This window comes from Calypte anna, chromosome 8 (assembly GCF_003957555.1).
Source record: "Calypte anna isolate BGI_N300 chromosome 8, bCalAnn1_v1.p, whole genome shotgun sequence".
Lineage (NCBI taxonomy): Eukaryota > Metazoa > Chordata > Aves > Apodiformes > Trochilidae > Calypte > Calypte anna.
Genome location: NC_044254.1, coordinates 2,951,027 through 2,967,672, shown reverse-complemented (window position 1 = coordinate 2,967,672; position 16,646 = coordinate 2,951,027). Strand labels below are relative to the sequence as shown.

General features: G+C 38.6%; 1 protein-coding gene across 1 annotated transcript in view; it reads left to right on the top strand.

Annotated features, from left to right (window-relative positions):
- Positions 1–16,646, top strand: part of HMCN1 (hemicentin 1) — a 137,392-nt gene that overhangs the window by 32,794 nt on the left and 87,952 nt on the right. Inside the window, exons 11-23 of the mRNA XM_030455549.1 lie at positions 1,025–1,300; positions 3,207–3,348; positions 3,709–3,836; positions 4,568–4,681; positions 5,882–6,040; positions 7,077–7,271; positions 8,240–8,338; positions 9,346–9,473; positions 11,289–11,433; positions 12,368–12,480; positions 12,674–12,833; positions 13,634–13,808; positions 16,041–16,168. Of these exons, the coding sequence (XP_030311409.1) occupies positions 1,025–1,300; positions 3,207–3,348; positions 3,709–3,836; positions 4,568–4,681; positions 5,882–6,040; positions 7,077–7,271; positions 8,240–8,338; positions 9,346–9,473; positions 11,289–11,433; positions 12,368–12,480; positions 12,674–12,833; positions 13,634–13,808; positions 16,041–16,168 (1,962 nt within the window). The remainder of the gene's footprint in view (positions 1–1,024; positions 1,301–3,206; positions 3,349–3,708; positions 3,837–4,567; positions 4,682–5,881; positions 6,041–7,076; positions 7,272–8,239; positions 8,339–9,345; positions 9,474–11,288; positions 11,434–12,367; positions 12,481–12,673; positions 12,834–13,633; positions 13,809–16,040; positions 16,169–16,646) is intronic.

Genomic DNA, 16,646 nt, shown 5'->3' with positions numbered 1-16,646 from the left:
TTTTGGAACTGTTGCATCCTTCCCCAGAAACTGTGGTCTAAAAGATTCTTGGTCTGGAAGTGAAAGCCATCTTCCTCCACACAGAGAAAACTGAAAGAGAATTCTACCTTCTTTCCTGTGATATTGGTAGGATTTGAAAGTCAAGAGAGATGAGAGGATAAATTCCCATATTGTTCCATTTACAGAGCTCCAAGAGATCAACTGAGACTGACTCACTATGTAAACGTGAGCATTTTAGTTCTGTTTTGAGCCATGAAGAGGACTTATGTGAGGGAGACGTTTTGAAATCCTTGTGTACAAATATTTGGAAGAAAACTACTTGAAATTTCTTCTTTAACTAAAATTTTCAAGTACTCTTTAGTTTGCTCAGCTGACAGGCAGTGTATCACAGATAATCCATTTTGTTACCTGCTGTGTGGAAGGTATTGGAAGTGTGTCAACATCTTCTAGTTTTAGAAGAAGCAAACATTTGAGTTTGAACTTGTCTTGGTAGTGTTAAATCTTTACAATGTCAAATCACTTGTTGGCTTATGCAGGCACCTTAACTGAAGGTCTCTGAATACAACTTCCATCCCAGTTTGGCTGGGGGATTGCTCTGTAGTAGTAAGGGCTTGGTGTAGTCCAAAAGTTGTCATGCCCTGCCAGACTGATGTTCAAGAGGTGGAGATTTTAGTCCTGTGCTGACCTTCATCTCTTTAATTAATACATTTGGTGGTAAGCCCATGGAAAGCAATAGCAAATTTGTCTTTTCTCCTGAACAAATCAAAACATCAAGTGCAGGGGAGAAACTGCATTCTTGGTAAGGAAGTGTAGTATTTCTGACTGCATATGTTAAAATACTCAGTTTTGGTGATTAGGGTGACTGCTGCTGTTTTGAGTGTTGCACATGAGGAACATTGGGTGAGTTGCTGTGCAGAGATCCAGCAGAAAGGATGTGAACCTCATTAGAGCCCCCAGAGGAGGCTTAATTGAAGGTGGGTTAGGGCTGACTCTGACTCTTCTTTATTCTCTTCTTTCTCTGCAGAACCCCCACCCCTCATTCAGGTTCCTAATAATGTCACAGTGGTCCCTGGGCAAGGAGCCATTCTGACCTGCCTGACTTTAAGTACAGTGCATTACAACCTCACCTGGCAGAGGAATGGCAGAGATGTGAGGCTGAAGGAGCCCCTGAGGATGAGGATGATGAGCAACCTGTCCTTAGAGGTGAAATCTGTAAAGCTCACAGATGCTGGCAAGTACAACTGCATTGCTTCTAATGAGGGGGGATCTACCACAGCATCAGTCTTCCTTACAGTGCAAGGTAACAAAGAAACTGCTTTGTTAAACTTTGTCATGCTTTATATTTTCTTTAAGTTGTTATTTATGTCCTTTTATGACCACTTGGAGACTTGACAGAACCTCCCCTCCCTCATTCATCTCTTCCTGGGATTTAGTTTTCCTCCATAATGTGTATAGACCAGCTGGGAGCTTTCAGACAATGACCAAATGACTTCTGGAAATTTTTTGTATCAAAGCTAAAGAAATTTGCTGCTGCCACAGCAGAATACTGGATTTCAAATTCCTTATATATGTCAAATCATTATATCAAATAGTTGGGGATTATATTTTGGATGGTACTGGTATTGCTTGCAGCTTTAAAACATGTCTGAGATAAACCTCTGGACAGGCTTAGCTGAGAATCCAAGTTGCATTTTCTTTCATTTCTGATGAAAGATGCATAGAACAGAATAAATATATAGGAAATGGTAAGCTGAATTCAGATTGCTGTAGCATCTGACTTTTTAATTTTTCTTTTAAAAAAACTTAATTGCTGCCAGTATTTCAAATGGCTGTATGCAGGAGCTGAACAGAATCAGCTTTGGTTGTATGTGCAGTTATTTATCAGGCATTTTAATCTGCCTGTCAAAAGGATTTCTATCAGATTTGTGGAGGTTCTGGGTGTGATTCTCTTGTACAACTCTGTTTCTGTAAACTGCTCAAAAGAGCAGTTTAGATTTGGCAGCAAAAGAGTAAAAGCTTGCTCTGTGTAAGAAGCAAAAGCTTCACAGGGTTCTCATGAACTGCCTGAAGAAGGCAAACTGAAGTTTTGTCAGTAGATGGGGATGATTAAAGCTTCATGTAGTTGCAAGCAATTCAGAAAGTCAAATGACTGTTGAAGCCCTTTATTACTGTTGCAACAGTTCCATATAGATCTCTGTATTTTGGAGCATAAAAGAATAAAGGCTGCTTATCATCCCCATTTTCTTTTATAGAGTGGGAATTAATGTAGGGAACAAATGTTGGTAGCTCTAAAAACAACCCAGCATCTGCTTTACCTGCTGAAGTGGGTTATAATAAACCCTTGTTTTGAAAGCTTTAAGTCAGATGCTGCTGCTACAGTAAGAAAACATTAATCCTGGTTTTTTTGTGCCAGCAGCTGTCCAAACACAGCCTGAAATCTTCAATGAGAGGTGACTTCCCTTCCAGTTGCTTGTTCTGTATTACAAAGAGCATCCTATCCTGATTCTCCAGTTGTCCCACAGTAATACTGAGCACAGCAGAGAAAAATTCTGCTTAAACATTGTGCCTGTTGTGGGCAGTGATGTTCTGCTCAGGCTGAAATGGCACTGGATGTGACCTGATAAATGCCAAGGAGTTGTCATCTCTGGAGCCTTTCAGGATTGTGTGGGTGCTTTTGACCTGCCAGAAGGCTTCTGCTTACTGGCTTTCATTTTCAGGAGGCTTCTCAAATTTGACTCAAAAGTTGTCAAAATTGGCTCTGTTGCTGCTTTGAGTTTTAACCCTGTGTTAGAAATTCTGCATTAATTATTATTATGTAATTATTAAGAATCCAGGTAAAACCAGCTGACCCTGACTTTGTGTGACCTTGATGGATTATACTGGTGAACTTTGCTGGGTTCTGGCAGCTTATTGTCAGAATTGGTGTCCACCCATGGGGACTCCAAATTTCTCAGAAAAAAGCAAACTATGTAGACAATTAATTTGATTTCTGCAGCCTAAATCCTGACTTACCAACTTTTCAGAGATCTGTGTGCTTTATACTGAGGTATTGATGGACTGTGCTATAGGACACAAAGGGGTTCTGAACTTTCTTAATGTTATTTTCTTAACTACAGAGCTGTTTGAAAATGAAAAGGAAGCAATTATTATAATCTGTGTTTTCTAAATAGCAACTTTTAATTTCTGTTTTTTGTTTCTTTTCCTAGAACCACCTAGGGTAGTTATTTCACCTAAGAATCAGACTTTTCTAGAAGGCTCTGAAGTGTCTATCAGGTGTTCTGCAACAGGTTATCCAAAGCCAACAGTAGTATGGACACACAATGACATGTTTATTATTGATTCAAGCAGGTAGGAGGTGTAGCTTTTTCTCTTTATTTTTTGGCTTTTTTCAGTTTTGTAGAATGCCCAAAAATTCTGATTATTTTCTTCCACAGCAGCCTGGGAATTTTGGAAATTGTGCCTAAACCTTTATGTTTATAACTCTCTGATTTCCTTGAGTTTTCTTCAGTAGATTTTGCACTAAATGCTTCTCATAAAAGGCCTTTATATTGTTTTATAAGGTAGATATAATATTAATTGCTTATAGTGAGAAAAAAGAGCAATATTTGTATAGCATCTGGTCATGCTGTTGCTGCTTGGAGTGTGGGTATGACAATAATTCTCTTTTCTGTAACTGATAATTTTAGTTGGTCCCCTGTGTGTTCCCAGATTCAGATTGACCCCAGAAGGCACCTTAATCATAAGGAGGGCAGCTCCAAAAGATGCAGGAATTTATGGTTGCTTGGCAAGTAACTCAGCTGGGACAGAGAAACAAATATCCACTCTTACATATATTGGTGAGTAAAAGAAGAGGTGGATGTAGTGAAATGAAAAAAAGCAAACAGATATATGGTCAGGGAGGAGCTATTAAAATGAGTAGAACTATACAGAACATACTGGTGGAAATTGCAAAAATCTCAGAGAAGATGCTCAGTGGCTCACAAATGTCCCTTTTGTTTCTACTTCAAATCTGAGGAGTATTGTTAGAAGTATTACTAGGTGCTATTTGGGCTTTTTTTTCTTATTATTCTGTTTTTAAGGAAAAAAAACACTAAAATTGGGTAGTACAGTGGGGTAGGTTTTCAAACCCAAGTTGGCATTTGGAAAAGAAATGTATCTATGCATTTCTGTAGTGTAGCACTCCAGAGTCCCAGTCCAAACTGTGTACTCTAAACACTACAGTGTTATATTAATAGCAAACTACTAGGATTCTTGATGACCAACATCTGGCTGCAGGGAGAGAGAGACTGAATCTTTTTACTTTCTGCATGGTTAAAATCTCCAGTTCTTTCCTTACATTCCTGGATGTTCTATACATGGTCCTTGTGCTCTGAACATTCCAGACTCTACTTTTTCTTTTTCCCAGTGTTTGTCTGTCACCTTACATGATTTTTAAGGCATTCTGACTTCTAATGCTAATATTCTTCCATATAAAAAGAGATTAAATTAGAGTATGTCATGATTTGTCTGTAAAATGTTGTATTCTTTGGATGAAGAACTCACTTTTTCTGTTTTTTTTTCTTTTTAGAGGCCCCAACCTTGACTGTAGTTCAAAATGAAATTCTAGTTGCTCTTGGAGACACAACTACTATGGAGTGTAAACCAACTGGAACCCCACACCCCCAAGTGAAATGGTTTAAAGGTGCACTTCTTACTTTGTGTTTGGCTTATTTATTTTAGCAGGAATATTTAAAACAGTCACCCTGAAGTGACTTTATTTTCTCAAAAGCTTTATGGAGAATCCAACTAATGACTGACTTGGGAAATTCTCTGAGTCTGAAGACACACCACTTGACCTTTTAGGGTATAAATTCTTGCTCCTGTTGAAATACAGTGAATGATCATACTTGAGCATAAATAAATAAATAAGCTGAGGCTCTGGCCTACTTAAATAAGGGTTATTCTGACAGAAAATATTTAGTTATATGCTACAAAAATCAGAAAATATTTTTCTGTTTTTCTCATTGGGTGTTTGCTTGAATTATTTTGTATTATGTAGGGAACTTCTCTTTGTTCCTTCTTCCAAACTTCAGAGGTGTCTGCTACAAGTTCTTAGGTACTGCAGAAGGATATTGAGCATCACAACTGCAGGAGTGGGATTTAAGTGGGAGTCAGAGAATATTATGTCTTAAAACTGACTATTTATTCTCAGAAAACAGCAGCTGATGCCTCTGTGTGGTTTCATAAACCACCTGCCTGCTGATTTTCTGGAAAACCAGTGATCTTAAGTAGATATTGCCAACAGGTAGCTTATCCAGTCCAATCCTGCATTTCTGACAGTGGCTGGAGGGAAGCACAAACCCAATTCTGCTCTGTCTGCAAATAATCTTCTGTCAGAGGAAGCTGCTTCAGAACTTACTGCAGTTAATACTTGGCTCCTGTTTTAAAGCAGGGGTTGGCAAACTTTGATATTCCTCCCAGAGAGTACATGTGGGCCAAGGCTAAGTGTTACACAGCAGTGGTGTGGCTCCTGTGGAGCCTGAGAGGTAGCAAAGCCATTTGCTAAATTTTGTGGTTTTCCCAGCTTGGTTCAGAGCTGGCAGACAAAGAGCTGTCACATCCAGCCTCTTAATTTGGGAAGGAGAAATACAGCCTGAAACAGTGGCCTGATGCTGATCTCTCTCCAAAGCTCCTTGGGTTTGTGTTCTCCTTGGGTAAAAAAAAAATTATAAAAAGAGATTGTATCTAATACAGTAATGAATTTTTCCACTCAGCTGAGTGGAAGTCAGAGCACTCATCTGCTGAATGAATACTGGCATGTTGTGAACTGCTCTCAAACTTGGATACTGTTTTGTTAGAATAATTTTGGTGAATACCCTGTTATATTTCTGTGTGGACTCAGGTGACTTAGAGCTGAGGGAATCAGCATTTCTCATTATTGATCCTCATCGGGGTCTTTTGAAGATCCAGGAAACACAGGATCTGGATGCTGGTGACTACACCTGTGTGGCTACCAATGATGCAGGGAGAGCTTCTGGAAAAATAACTCTAGATGTTGGCTGTAAGTAGCTTAGAATCTGGACAGTAATATCCTCATTTCAGTGTTTCCTCTAACAGGTCAATGATGCCTCATTTATTTGAGCCTTTCTCACAAATGTGTCTTAAGTTTGTGTGTGCTGAGAAGACTTTTTTGGTGATGTTCAGTAAGCTGTTTCCTTGTTGTATTTGGGCTCCTGACTTCATTCTCACTTTTGCAAAGCACAAAAGTTATGAGGAGGAAGAGAGAGAGGCAGAGGAGGAGGAAACTCTTCAAAACTCAACCTAACATAATTCTCAAGTAGAGAATGTGTAAGGTCACTGTAACTTGGCCCTTCCTCTCCTCCTCTAATTCTTTACATCAGGTCTTGGTGATTGCATCTTCCTGTCATGTGCAAACACTTAATGAAGCAATGAGCAAAACTGTTTGAAGAAGAGGAGGAACTTAATGCTAACAATTTGAGGATGCATGTTGGTCTGATGGGGATGGCTCTACCTTCTTTTTGAGTTGTTTAGCTCATTTCTGAGCTCCCCAATATTAGCACAGAGCATGCAAGGCTGCTTTTGTAAGATGTTCATAGAATCATAGAACTGGCTGGACTGGAAGGGACCTCAGAGATCATCAAGTCCAACCCTTGATCCATCTTGATGTCATCTTCAGTGCCCAAAGCATTAGGATAAAGCTTTCTGTGTGTAGGTATCTGTGACTGAGTGCTTTCTAGATCCAGGTGTGTTTGACATTTAGACTAAAGGATTTGAAAGTATTAAGGTCTTAACTCTAGGTTTGTGCTGCACTTCCAGTTGCCTTTGTGCACAGTGAATTGCAGGATCAGCTTTTCTTCAGGGACTGAAATTCAGAGTAGAGGATGCAGTTTGGCTTTTTGAAAATGTTGCTGGAGTTGGAAATAATTGAGCATAATATGATGTGAATTCAGGTTCTCAAGAGTGCAAGCAGAATGCTGATGTCATGTTACAATCTCAATTCACTTCTCATGTACTCTTTTTTTCTTTTTTTCTCTTTTCTTTTCTTCCCCTTGCCCTCTCTTTCCCCCCCTGCCCAGCTCCCCCAATTTTCACACAGGAGCCCAGTGATGAGTCTGCTGATATTGGATCAAACCTTACCCTGCAGTGCTATGTTCAGGGTTACCCAGAACCCAGGGTTAAATGGAGGAGGCTAAATGGGGCTTCTCTTTTCTCCAGACCATTTGCAGTCAGTTCCATCAGTCAGCTCAGAACAGGAGCTCTCTCTATTCATAGTAAGTAGACTGAGCTTTATAAAAGACTCCAGAGTAAATATGGCCCATGCAATGCATTTAAATGATTACACTGCTTTATAAAATTATTAACTTTGTAGAAGACCAGATTTTTAGCAGAGATTGTGTTTTTGCTACTGACTTAATTGCTGTTGTCATGCAGTTCATTTTTCCATGAGTTTGTCAATCTTCATGATTATTATACCTTTGGATAAGTAAATGTGGGTTATTCCCTATATTGATACAGAGGAGCCACAGATGTTAATTTTTTGTTTTTTCTTAGATTGAAGTGTTTCTGTACTCATTGTTTCATGCCCATCCTGACTTGGGTCATTACTTGAAAGTCTGCAAGTGGCTTTAAGATTTCAGTTACCTGGAGCATTTCAGTCACCCTTTTGCTAAGTGATATTGTTCTGTTTTCTTAATTTCTTCTTTTCTGCCTTTCTAGACATCTTCAGGTTGGAGGAAGTAGTTCCCCAACTGTGCATTGCAGTAAATTGTGTGTTATTTAGTATATTAATACTATAAATTAATACAATGTTTGTGTCCACATACAGACACACATTGCTGTATGTAGCAAGCAGTATTTCATATTATAAAGCCACAGTATGACAGGTTATGTGAATGTATGACATATATTTTATGTACAATATGCAGTATATATATATACACACTATATATATATTTTATGTACAATATGCAGTATATACTGAATTAAAGCATTTTTTTGATATATAAAATATATAAAGTGATGAGAAGCATCCTGTGTGTGTATATATATATATATATATACTGCTTTCTTTTATTCAAGTGCTTGTATATAGTTGTTGCTTCTGTATTTGGTGACAGATGGAATGATCTGGACAAAAATTAAGATTTGAAACTGTATCATTTCAGATCCTGCAGTCTGACATCTGGGTGGGTTTTTTGTGGGTTTTTTGTTTGTTTGTTTTGGTTTCTTTCATCTCTAGATCTCTGGGTTAGTGATGAAGGAGCTTACATCTGTGAAGCTGAGAACCAGTTTGGAAGGATCCAGTCACGTCCAGCCACCATCACAGTAACTGGACTGGGTAAGAGTGGGTAATGGCAATGCCCACAGTGGGAGGAAAGACTGGGAAGCACAGAAAGGAAACAATTTCAGCACCTGGAATATCCTGGAGGAGGTGATAGTTGGTGGTGTTTGTGCAACAAATAGGATGTCCCTGGGTTATGTACATACATGGTGATGTATCTCTATGGTTGGATTTACACACAGGGAGTCATCTACTCAAGCTGAAATAGAATTTGGAATATTGTAATGGAATTTTGGAATGGAATATTGTAATTTATTTGAGTGCCTTTAGCATGTCAGAATATTGTCTTTTCACTGGCTACACTAATTTGAATTAGTTCCATCTACCCTTTTTAACATGGACCCTAAAATAGTGATTTTTCCTGTCTTCTGTTTCTTATTCCTAAGTAAATTTATGAAAGAGTGAAAAATCACCATAGTGATGAATGCTAATGATGGAGCTTATGGCATTTAACTCATCCTACAAATAAATAAAAAAGCAGCAATCAGCTTGCTTAGGTTAATGTGTTGATATGAGTGGAAAGAATCTTAGTGTGGTTGAAGAAGACATTACATGTCCAGCTTTGACAACAGCTGAGCTATTAAAGAATTGTCAGTTGGACAGTTGGCAACAAAAGAAAAAATAATGCTATGGAATGTACACATTTATGAGGGGATCAGAAGGGAGTCTGTCTGCCATCAGAGTAATCAGTTGTTAACTTAAACCATGTGGTGATACTCTGTAATTCTGGTAGTGTTGGATAGACATGTTTTACCTATTTAAAAATGTTATTTAATCCTCATTGTTTATAATTAATTTAGAAAACATGTGCACAAGAAGTGCTTTTCTCTGGGCTTTTTACAGAGCATGCAGAATTTCCAGCTGGGCAGTTTAACCCTATTCTAGCCCCTCAAAATCTTATGCCTAAAGAATTTTATGCTGCAAGTAGCATAAGTGACAGGACTAATAATGAAAATGTAGACGTAATATATAATAATTTTTTCTAATTCTTTCTTTTGTTGAAGTTCCACCTCAGATTGGAGTAAGTCCAGCCACAGCCAATGTCATTGAGGGTCAGCAGCTCACTTTGCCCTGTGTTCTTCTTGCTGGGAACCCCCTTCCAGACCAGAGGTGGATTAAAAACAGTGTGGTGGTAAGAGTGTTTCATTTCTTGTACCATTTATTGGCAGAAAAACCAAATCTACAACTGGTGTTTCAAGCCATGATAACAACTCTGTTTAATTTCTGAAAGCTGACATACAAAAGTACTGACAGATTTTATGCTTAAAAATTAAGATACTTCTTGAGATTGGACTGGCTCACTGGAAACAAGGATAAATTAAGATGGAGAATCACTACTCAGCAGGAGCTGTTTCCTCCTTAGGAGCAGCCAGTTGGCTGTGTCTGTAAGGCAGTGGTTTTTTGAGTTTCTGCAGGAACTGTTACTCTGAGTATGGTCACTCCCCTTGAGAAATTATAGATTATTAGTGGTCAAAATCTGGAAGTGGAAGGGTAGCATCCTGGTGGTTATTGCCCATGCTAGGAAATGTTTAATTCTGCAGCACAGATGAAGTGTAGGAGATGGTAGTGAGGTGTGAAGGTCTAGAAAAGAACTTAAAATCAAAGAATTTGTCAGTTGTCCTTTTCTGTTTTCCTTACTTTCAAAGCAGTTTTTTTGTATTCTAGATGTTTCTTTAATTTCAGCCTTGGGCTCTGACTATAGGAATGCTAGTAGAATATACCTACCAGAATGAAAAAAGTGCTGGATGTTAAACAGTGGGAACTGAAAAGCATTTATTAGTCCTTGTTTCTTAAAAATAAATTACCAGAAAATTTCTGTTCTGGGGCTTTTTGATGCCATTACTTTTACTGTTTCTGAAGTGATGGTATCAGCATCCCTGTATCCTGTGCTTCTTTCCTAGCAGTGCACTGCTCAGAGCACAGAAGAGTCTTTTCTTTCCCCTTTCAAGTGAACATTTCTAATTTACAACTCCTGCAGACAGGAGAGTGGTAGAGACACCATGCCTAGGTTAGTTGTCTGGGTAAAGTTTCATTTCTTCAGTAGTAAACAAATGACTGCCTGTGAAGCTCTGCTTTTTATCTTGCTAATTTCTCCATAAAGCCCTTTTTCCATAGCTATAATTTAAAAAATTACAGCAATTTAAAAAATTTATTGTCACTAAGCAGAACCCTGGCATTACTTGACCCTCCACTTGCTGTTTTCTGCTTTCTTTTTGAATTACTGGGAAATCATTGGACTTAACCTGCAGAAGTGCAGGTAGCACAGGCTGTAACCTCCCTGAGAAATACTGGCAGGATGCTCCTTGTTGAGTTGCTAACTTCTCTGTTTAGGAGTACTGATTTCCTGTAATTGTAAGCTCACAGCAAAACCAGTGCTCAGAGTGTTGGAGTAAGTTATATTTAGAAAAGAATGCAGCTTGTTCTGAGCACAGCATGACTGGAACAGTTTTGCATTCTAACAGCCTTTCTGTGAGGCAAAGATTTAAATAGTTTTTTTGGTCTTACTGTAGGGAGTATAACCTTTAAAACTTTACTGCTCTTCTGTGAGAGTTACAACTTGTCTTCTCTTTCACAGTGGATACTACTCAATGGAGATGGTAAGTTAGGATGTTTGTAAAAGAAGATGGATATTATGAAGAGGTGTGATCATATTGGGCTACTGGAATCAAGATTGGCTACCAATAAAAAATGCAGTAAAATACTTCATCTAAGTTTGCTTCAGTGCACATTTATAAGTGGCAGCTCCAGACAGGAGGTGCTACCAAAATTCCTTGGTAAAAATAGCTTTTTATGAAAGATGGAAAGTAGGAAAACCTCTAGTAAAATTCCCCAGGGATATATAACTTCTAAGAATGTGACCCAGTCAAGTAAGGCAGTTCTGTGTCCCAAAGGAAATCCTATCAGGAAATATTTCCTTCATTAAAACCTTACCTCACTCTTTTGGCAGCTGGTTCCCAATCCCTACATTAATATTCGTGGTGATGGAAGTCTGCACCTGGAAAGAGTTCGGCTGCAGGATGGGGGCAATTATACCTGCATGGCAAGTAATGTTGCTGGGACAAGCAACAAAACCACTACTGTTAATGTGTATGGTAAGGAACACTGCCCTCCTGTTCTGCATTTCTCCCTTAGAGCACCTCTCACTACAGCTGCTTTGTCACAGTTACACTACTCTCTCAAATTTCCTTTTTTGTTGTTTGTTTTTTTTATGGTGTTACTTTGTAAAGCAACAAGGTGGAAAATTGCATCAACTTGCACAGGAAAAAACTGAGTGATTGAGACTGTTTTTAAAGTAAAACAAAAAGAACACAGTTTTGAACAAAAAGAACACCATTTTGTCATCATAAAAGATCCTCATTTTAAACACCTGCAGAGGTTGGGCTGTGCAGTCATGCTTTGTTAACAAAACAAATGGAAGTTTACTGAAAAGCCAGGAAAAGCACAGTCTTGAGGAGGTGAACTGATAAAAGAAATCAAGTCATGGAAGAATCTGAAATAAAATGGATTATGAGTTTGGCAAAATGTCTTCCCTACCCCCTTTTTTATTGTTAATTAAAACGTACCAAAAATTAAACTGACAACAAAACAAAGCAGTAACCCATTTGTATTTCATCTGGAGATATTTGTATTAACTCCTTGTGATATTATAATTAAGGTTTCCAGTCTGACATTTCCTCACATGTTAAATTAATCAGGGGAGATTTATTTTAAGCCTCAGTGAGGATGCAGAAGCATCCTCTTCCATTAAGAATAACTCTCATTTTTTAATTCAGGCAAGTACTCAGTGTCTAATAAGTGTTATGTCAACACTAGTTTTTAGAATACTTCAGAACTTGAGAACAGGAAGGAATATGTTTGTGTGTTTTTAGAAATATTTACTTTTTTAGGTATTATAGCCTTAAATTTGGTCATCTTGTCTCTGTTGTAAATTCAAAACCTGCTCAGTTAAGTAGAGGAGCTGAGGTTCTTTGAAATCTGTTGGAAATCTGTCTTCTGCATGTGCTTAACATTTGCATTTATTTTCAGTTCTGCCTATCATTCAGCATGGGCAGCAGATATTCAGCACCATTGAAGGAATCCCAGTAACATTACCATGCAAAGCAAGTGGTGTTCCTAAGCCATCTATTATGTGGTCTAAGGTAATTTCTCATCTTTTCTACACAAACTAACATTTAAAAACTCTTTAATAGTTTTTATGTTTTCATTAGATTTTCCTTAAATTTTATTCTATCTCTGTCAGCTTTATCTTTCTTGAATTCCAGTATTGTTATTTATTTTACTTTAGACGATCCAGGCACTGTGGACAGTTTTGTTTTTTGTTTTTTCCCCCAGAAAGGAGAAGAAATTCTTCCCAGCAATGTGAAATTTTCTGCAGGGTCTGATGGAAGCCTGCATGTAGTTTCACCAGGGGGTGAAGAGACTGGGGAATACGTGTGCACTGCAACAAATGCTGCTGGTTATGCTACAAGGAAAGTCCAGCTGACAGTCTATGGTGTGTATGAGCTAAAACCAGAGTGTCCTTGTCCCTCTTCCCCCATCAAGTTCTACTTAAAGCTACAAAACCCACTGAGCTGGATTGTGCACTAGGATACTCATTATCAAACAGGATTAAAGCTCATTTCTAATCAGTGCTTTTGACTTGGTCTCACATCACTAAATCTATATACTAGGTAGTTTGACAAATGGGTGATACTCAAAGGCCTACCCTTCAGCCACTGTCATTCTCTTAAAACCTCTTGATAACTCTTTTTCCTTGACTTCTTGGGCTTGGGATCTTGGGGTAATCATTGTTTCATCTTTCATGGAAGTGGATAGGAAGTATCTGTAGAAGAACATCAGTTCCTGCTAGTAGAAGGATAAAGATCCCTTAATCCCATCACTCCCACACCTTCTATCATCTCCTTGTACATCATCTTGTAAAAAACATGGATTTAGGTGACTCCTAGCTTTTTATGCCTTGTGGGTATTGATGCTGTAGTGTAGTTCAGGTGTTTATTGTGAAGTACCTGTGCAATAGAGAGCTCAGATGTGCATGAACTACTTATATCTGTTGTTATCAATCCTTCTGGATATAGCAAGTGCAGTTTTGCTGATGTTTGTGGTATTTCATGTGGGCATCAGCCAGTGTCTGAGCCACAGGCACTGTGCATCAGCAGACACATAACTAAAAATAGAATTGAAATGTTATATACTTGATTAAAAAAATGTTTAATCTGAAGTAAAATTGCATGATGTTACATTTGTACAAATAAATGTATTCATTGCAGCTTTTTGCCATGTTCCATGTTGTAGTGAAACCTAGAGTATCCAGGCCTGGAGACCAGGAAGGAAATGCCTCTGATAACCCCATAGAGATCTCAGTACTTGCAGGGGAAGATGTCACACTTCCCTGTGAAGTGAAGAGCTTGCCACCCCCCATCATTACCTGGGCCAAAGAAATGCAGCTCATATCTCCATTCTCCCCAAGGTAACAATGATGAAAACAAAAGAAAAGTAAAACTGCACCTGAGCTTTTGAGAATTTGGAGGAGTTTAACACGGCACAGAGTCAATCAGAAAGTAGGAGGTTGTCCTGCATTTTACCAGACTTTCAGAAGGATGGATGCATCACCCAGCCCATGCATCACTGTACAGCTTCCACTCCAGGGTGTGTTTATGTGCAATTTCAGGAGGGCAAGGCAAAAGAGATCCTGTTATGTTTGTACTCTGGTGGTCCCCAGAGACCCACATATTTGTCTGATTGTAAATGTTTAAAACCTCTTCTTCTTAAGCACCTCATATTCATGCTCAGGGGAGCATTATCTGTTACTCAGATGTGGTCTGGCCTGCCAGTAGAATGCTGCTGATGAGAAATGTTTGGGAGTGCTTAGAAGAGCTCGTTGCTTTCTCTGTTTTGGATCAAAAAACCCTCCAGATAATGGAATGTGGAAAAAGCTAAATATGCATAAAAATGTTGAGAGCTGACAATCTTAGAGAATGCAGCTGGGGACTGTCTTGCATGGAGCATGGGCCCAAGGGTTGGAGTTCTTCCTTATTACTTAAGTATGGGACAAAATGAGAGAGGAACTGAAGAGGTGATTGTTCTCTGTATGTCCCCAGCTGAAGTGCCAGGTACTGTCATGAGCAACACGTTTGCTTTTTAGTTTTCAAGGTACCTGAAAAGAGATGAAGGCTCCATCTGTTTCCATAACCCAGGAAATGGTAACCCTGGCCAAATACACACCATAGCCTTTTGTCTAGAGTCTCCTAGTGATCCAAGTGGCAGGAATCAGCTGGTGTCCTGAATTAAGGAATTGTCTATGCCTGAAGGAGAAACCCTGGGACAAATCTGCACCCAGAGCCACCCATTCCAGTCTGCAGCTAAAAGCTTCTGGGCTGGTTTATTTGGTGAAGGAGAATTGTGCACAGAGTTGGTTTGTTGTTAGTAATCTTTATAGATTTTTCTGCCATGTCCTTTAAACACTTGTGTACACGAATGAATCCACGTTCTTGGTTGCTTACTTGTCCTCATTTTACCTCTGGAGACATTGATAAATTAGGCTTCTTGCTCATGGTTGTTGTGGAGATATCCAAGTTGTCCAGAGTGGCAGAATTCCAGCTCAGCCCTTTCCATAAAATGGAACATACAGATGCCAGCAAAAGTTAAAGATTTAGTCCAAACAAAATTGTTTGAGACCACCCAGGAATTGTATTAGAAATGTGACCAGTAAACAGAAGAAGAGTGAAATCAGAAATGAAGGAACTTTTATCAGAAAGCAAATGTAATTAGTGGACAGAAAATAGAAGATAAGTTGTCCCAGCAATCTGTCTTTTGGGGTTATTTAAAAAAAATAATAATAGTAAAAAAAGAATGCTGGGAAATTCGTGGGCAGCAGAGGAGCAATCTTCAAACCAGACAGATTTGGGTGGCCCAGAGGGGCCACATTGCAGTCCTAGAATTCACCATATATTTCCATATGGTAGCATTGTCCTAACTAGAGCATGCCAGGGAAAGGCAGACAGATATTAGCACCAACTCTCACCAGCTGTGTCTAAAGCCTGTACATGACCTGGACTGCTAGACTTGAATTCCTTTTTGTCACTTCTTAGCTGTCATTTTTGTTTTCCTTCTCATTTTTGTCCCGTTTCTATTGTTTTTGGTTTCTACCTAAGAAGAGTTTGACTTAGCTGGCTGATGTACCTTGTAATGTTACCAGCCTGTAACCAGAGCTGCATATATTATTGCAGATCAATAATATGTATGCAGCTCTTTAGTGATGAATAGTGACAACTTCTATAAAAATCAGAACTGGTGAACTTTCCAGAAACTCCCCTTCCATCTTTAACCACCATAATGTCTCTATTGTTAGGATGAAACAGTAGCAAAACTTGTTTAATTTTCTGACCCTAGGAACAATTTGTGACAGGATGCTGAAGAGCTCCATTTCTTTACCTTTTGGGGTTTTTTTTCCCATTTTTCTAGAAACAACACATTTTTTAATGTTTCCTGAATGTAGCTAAAACCAAGTTCTAAAATTTCAATCTTATATTTTAGATATTTGCTGTGTGTTCTAAGTGTAGTGGCTCAGTACAGCTCAGCTCAGTGTGCCCTGTAGAATGGTTTTATTTGTAGCTTTTAGCAATAATTAGCAATGTCTAAGTAGAGGTAATTCACCTTTAAATACCTATTCATAAAGTTTATCTGCTTCTTATTTTTCCAGACACACTTTCCTACCCTCAGGGTCAATGAAGATCAGTGAGACACAAGTTTCAGACAGTGGAATGTATCTCTGTGTAGCCACAAATATTGCTGGGAATGTGACTCAGTCAGTGAAGCTAAGTGTACATGGTAAGCTTTAACTTCAAGGGAAATCATCTGCAAGTTTCCACATGGAATTTGGCATCATGCAGAACTTTAAAAAAAATATTTCTTTGTGTACATTAAATGCTATAGACCTGTATTCCTTTAGGTCATATTATCTTTATATGCAAGTGGGTATTGATTATGTTGGAAAGGAAATATTGATGTGCATATATATATATATACACACCTTCCTTTAATGTTCCTTTGACTCATGGAGGAATTATAGCACAGTACATTTGACTCTTCTAAAGCTGACAGGGTTTTAAGAACTAGAAACTTGTGTTCTAATATTCACTGAATATAAAATGGAATATTCTCAGTGCAGGAGGTTCCTCAGGAGTAACTTTGCAAACAGTAGCTGAGAACAGCAAAGTCAGCTTGGCTCACAGGTGTCAAGTTGATGGAACCACAGACTAGTTTGGGCTAGAAGGTGCCTTTTAAAGATCATCTAGCCCTGACCCCT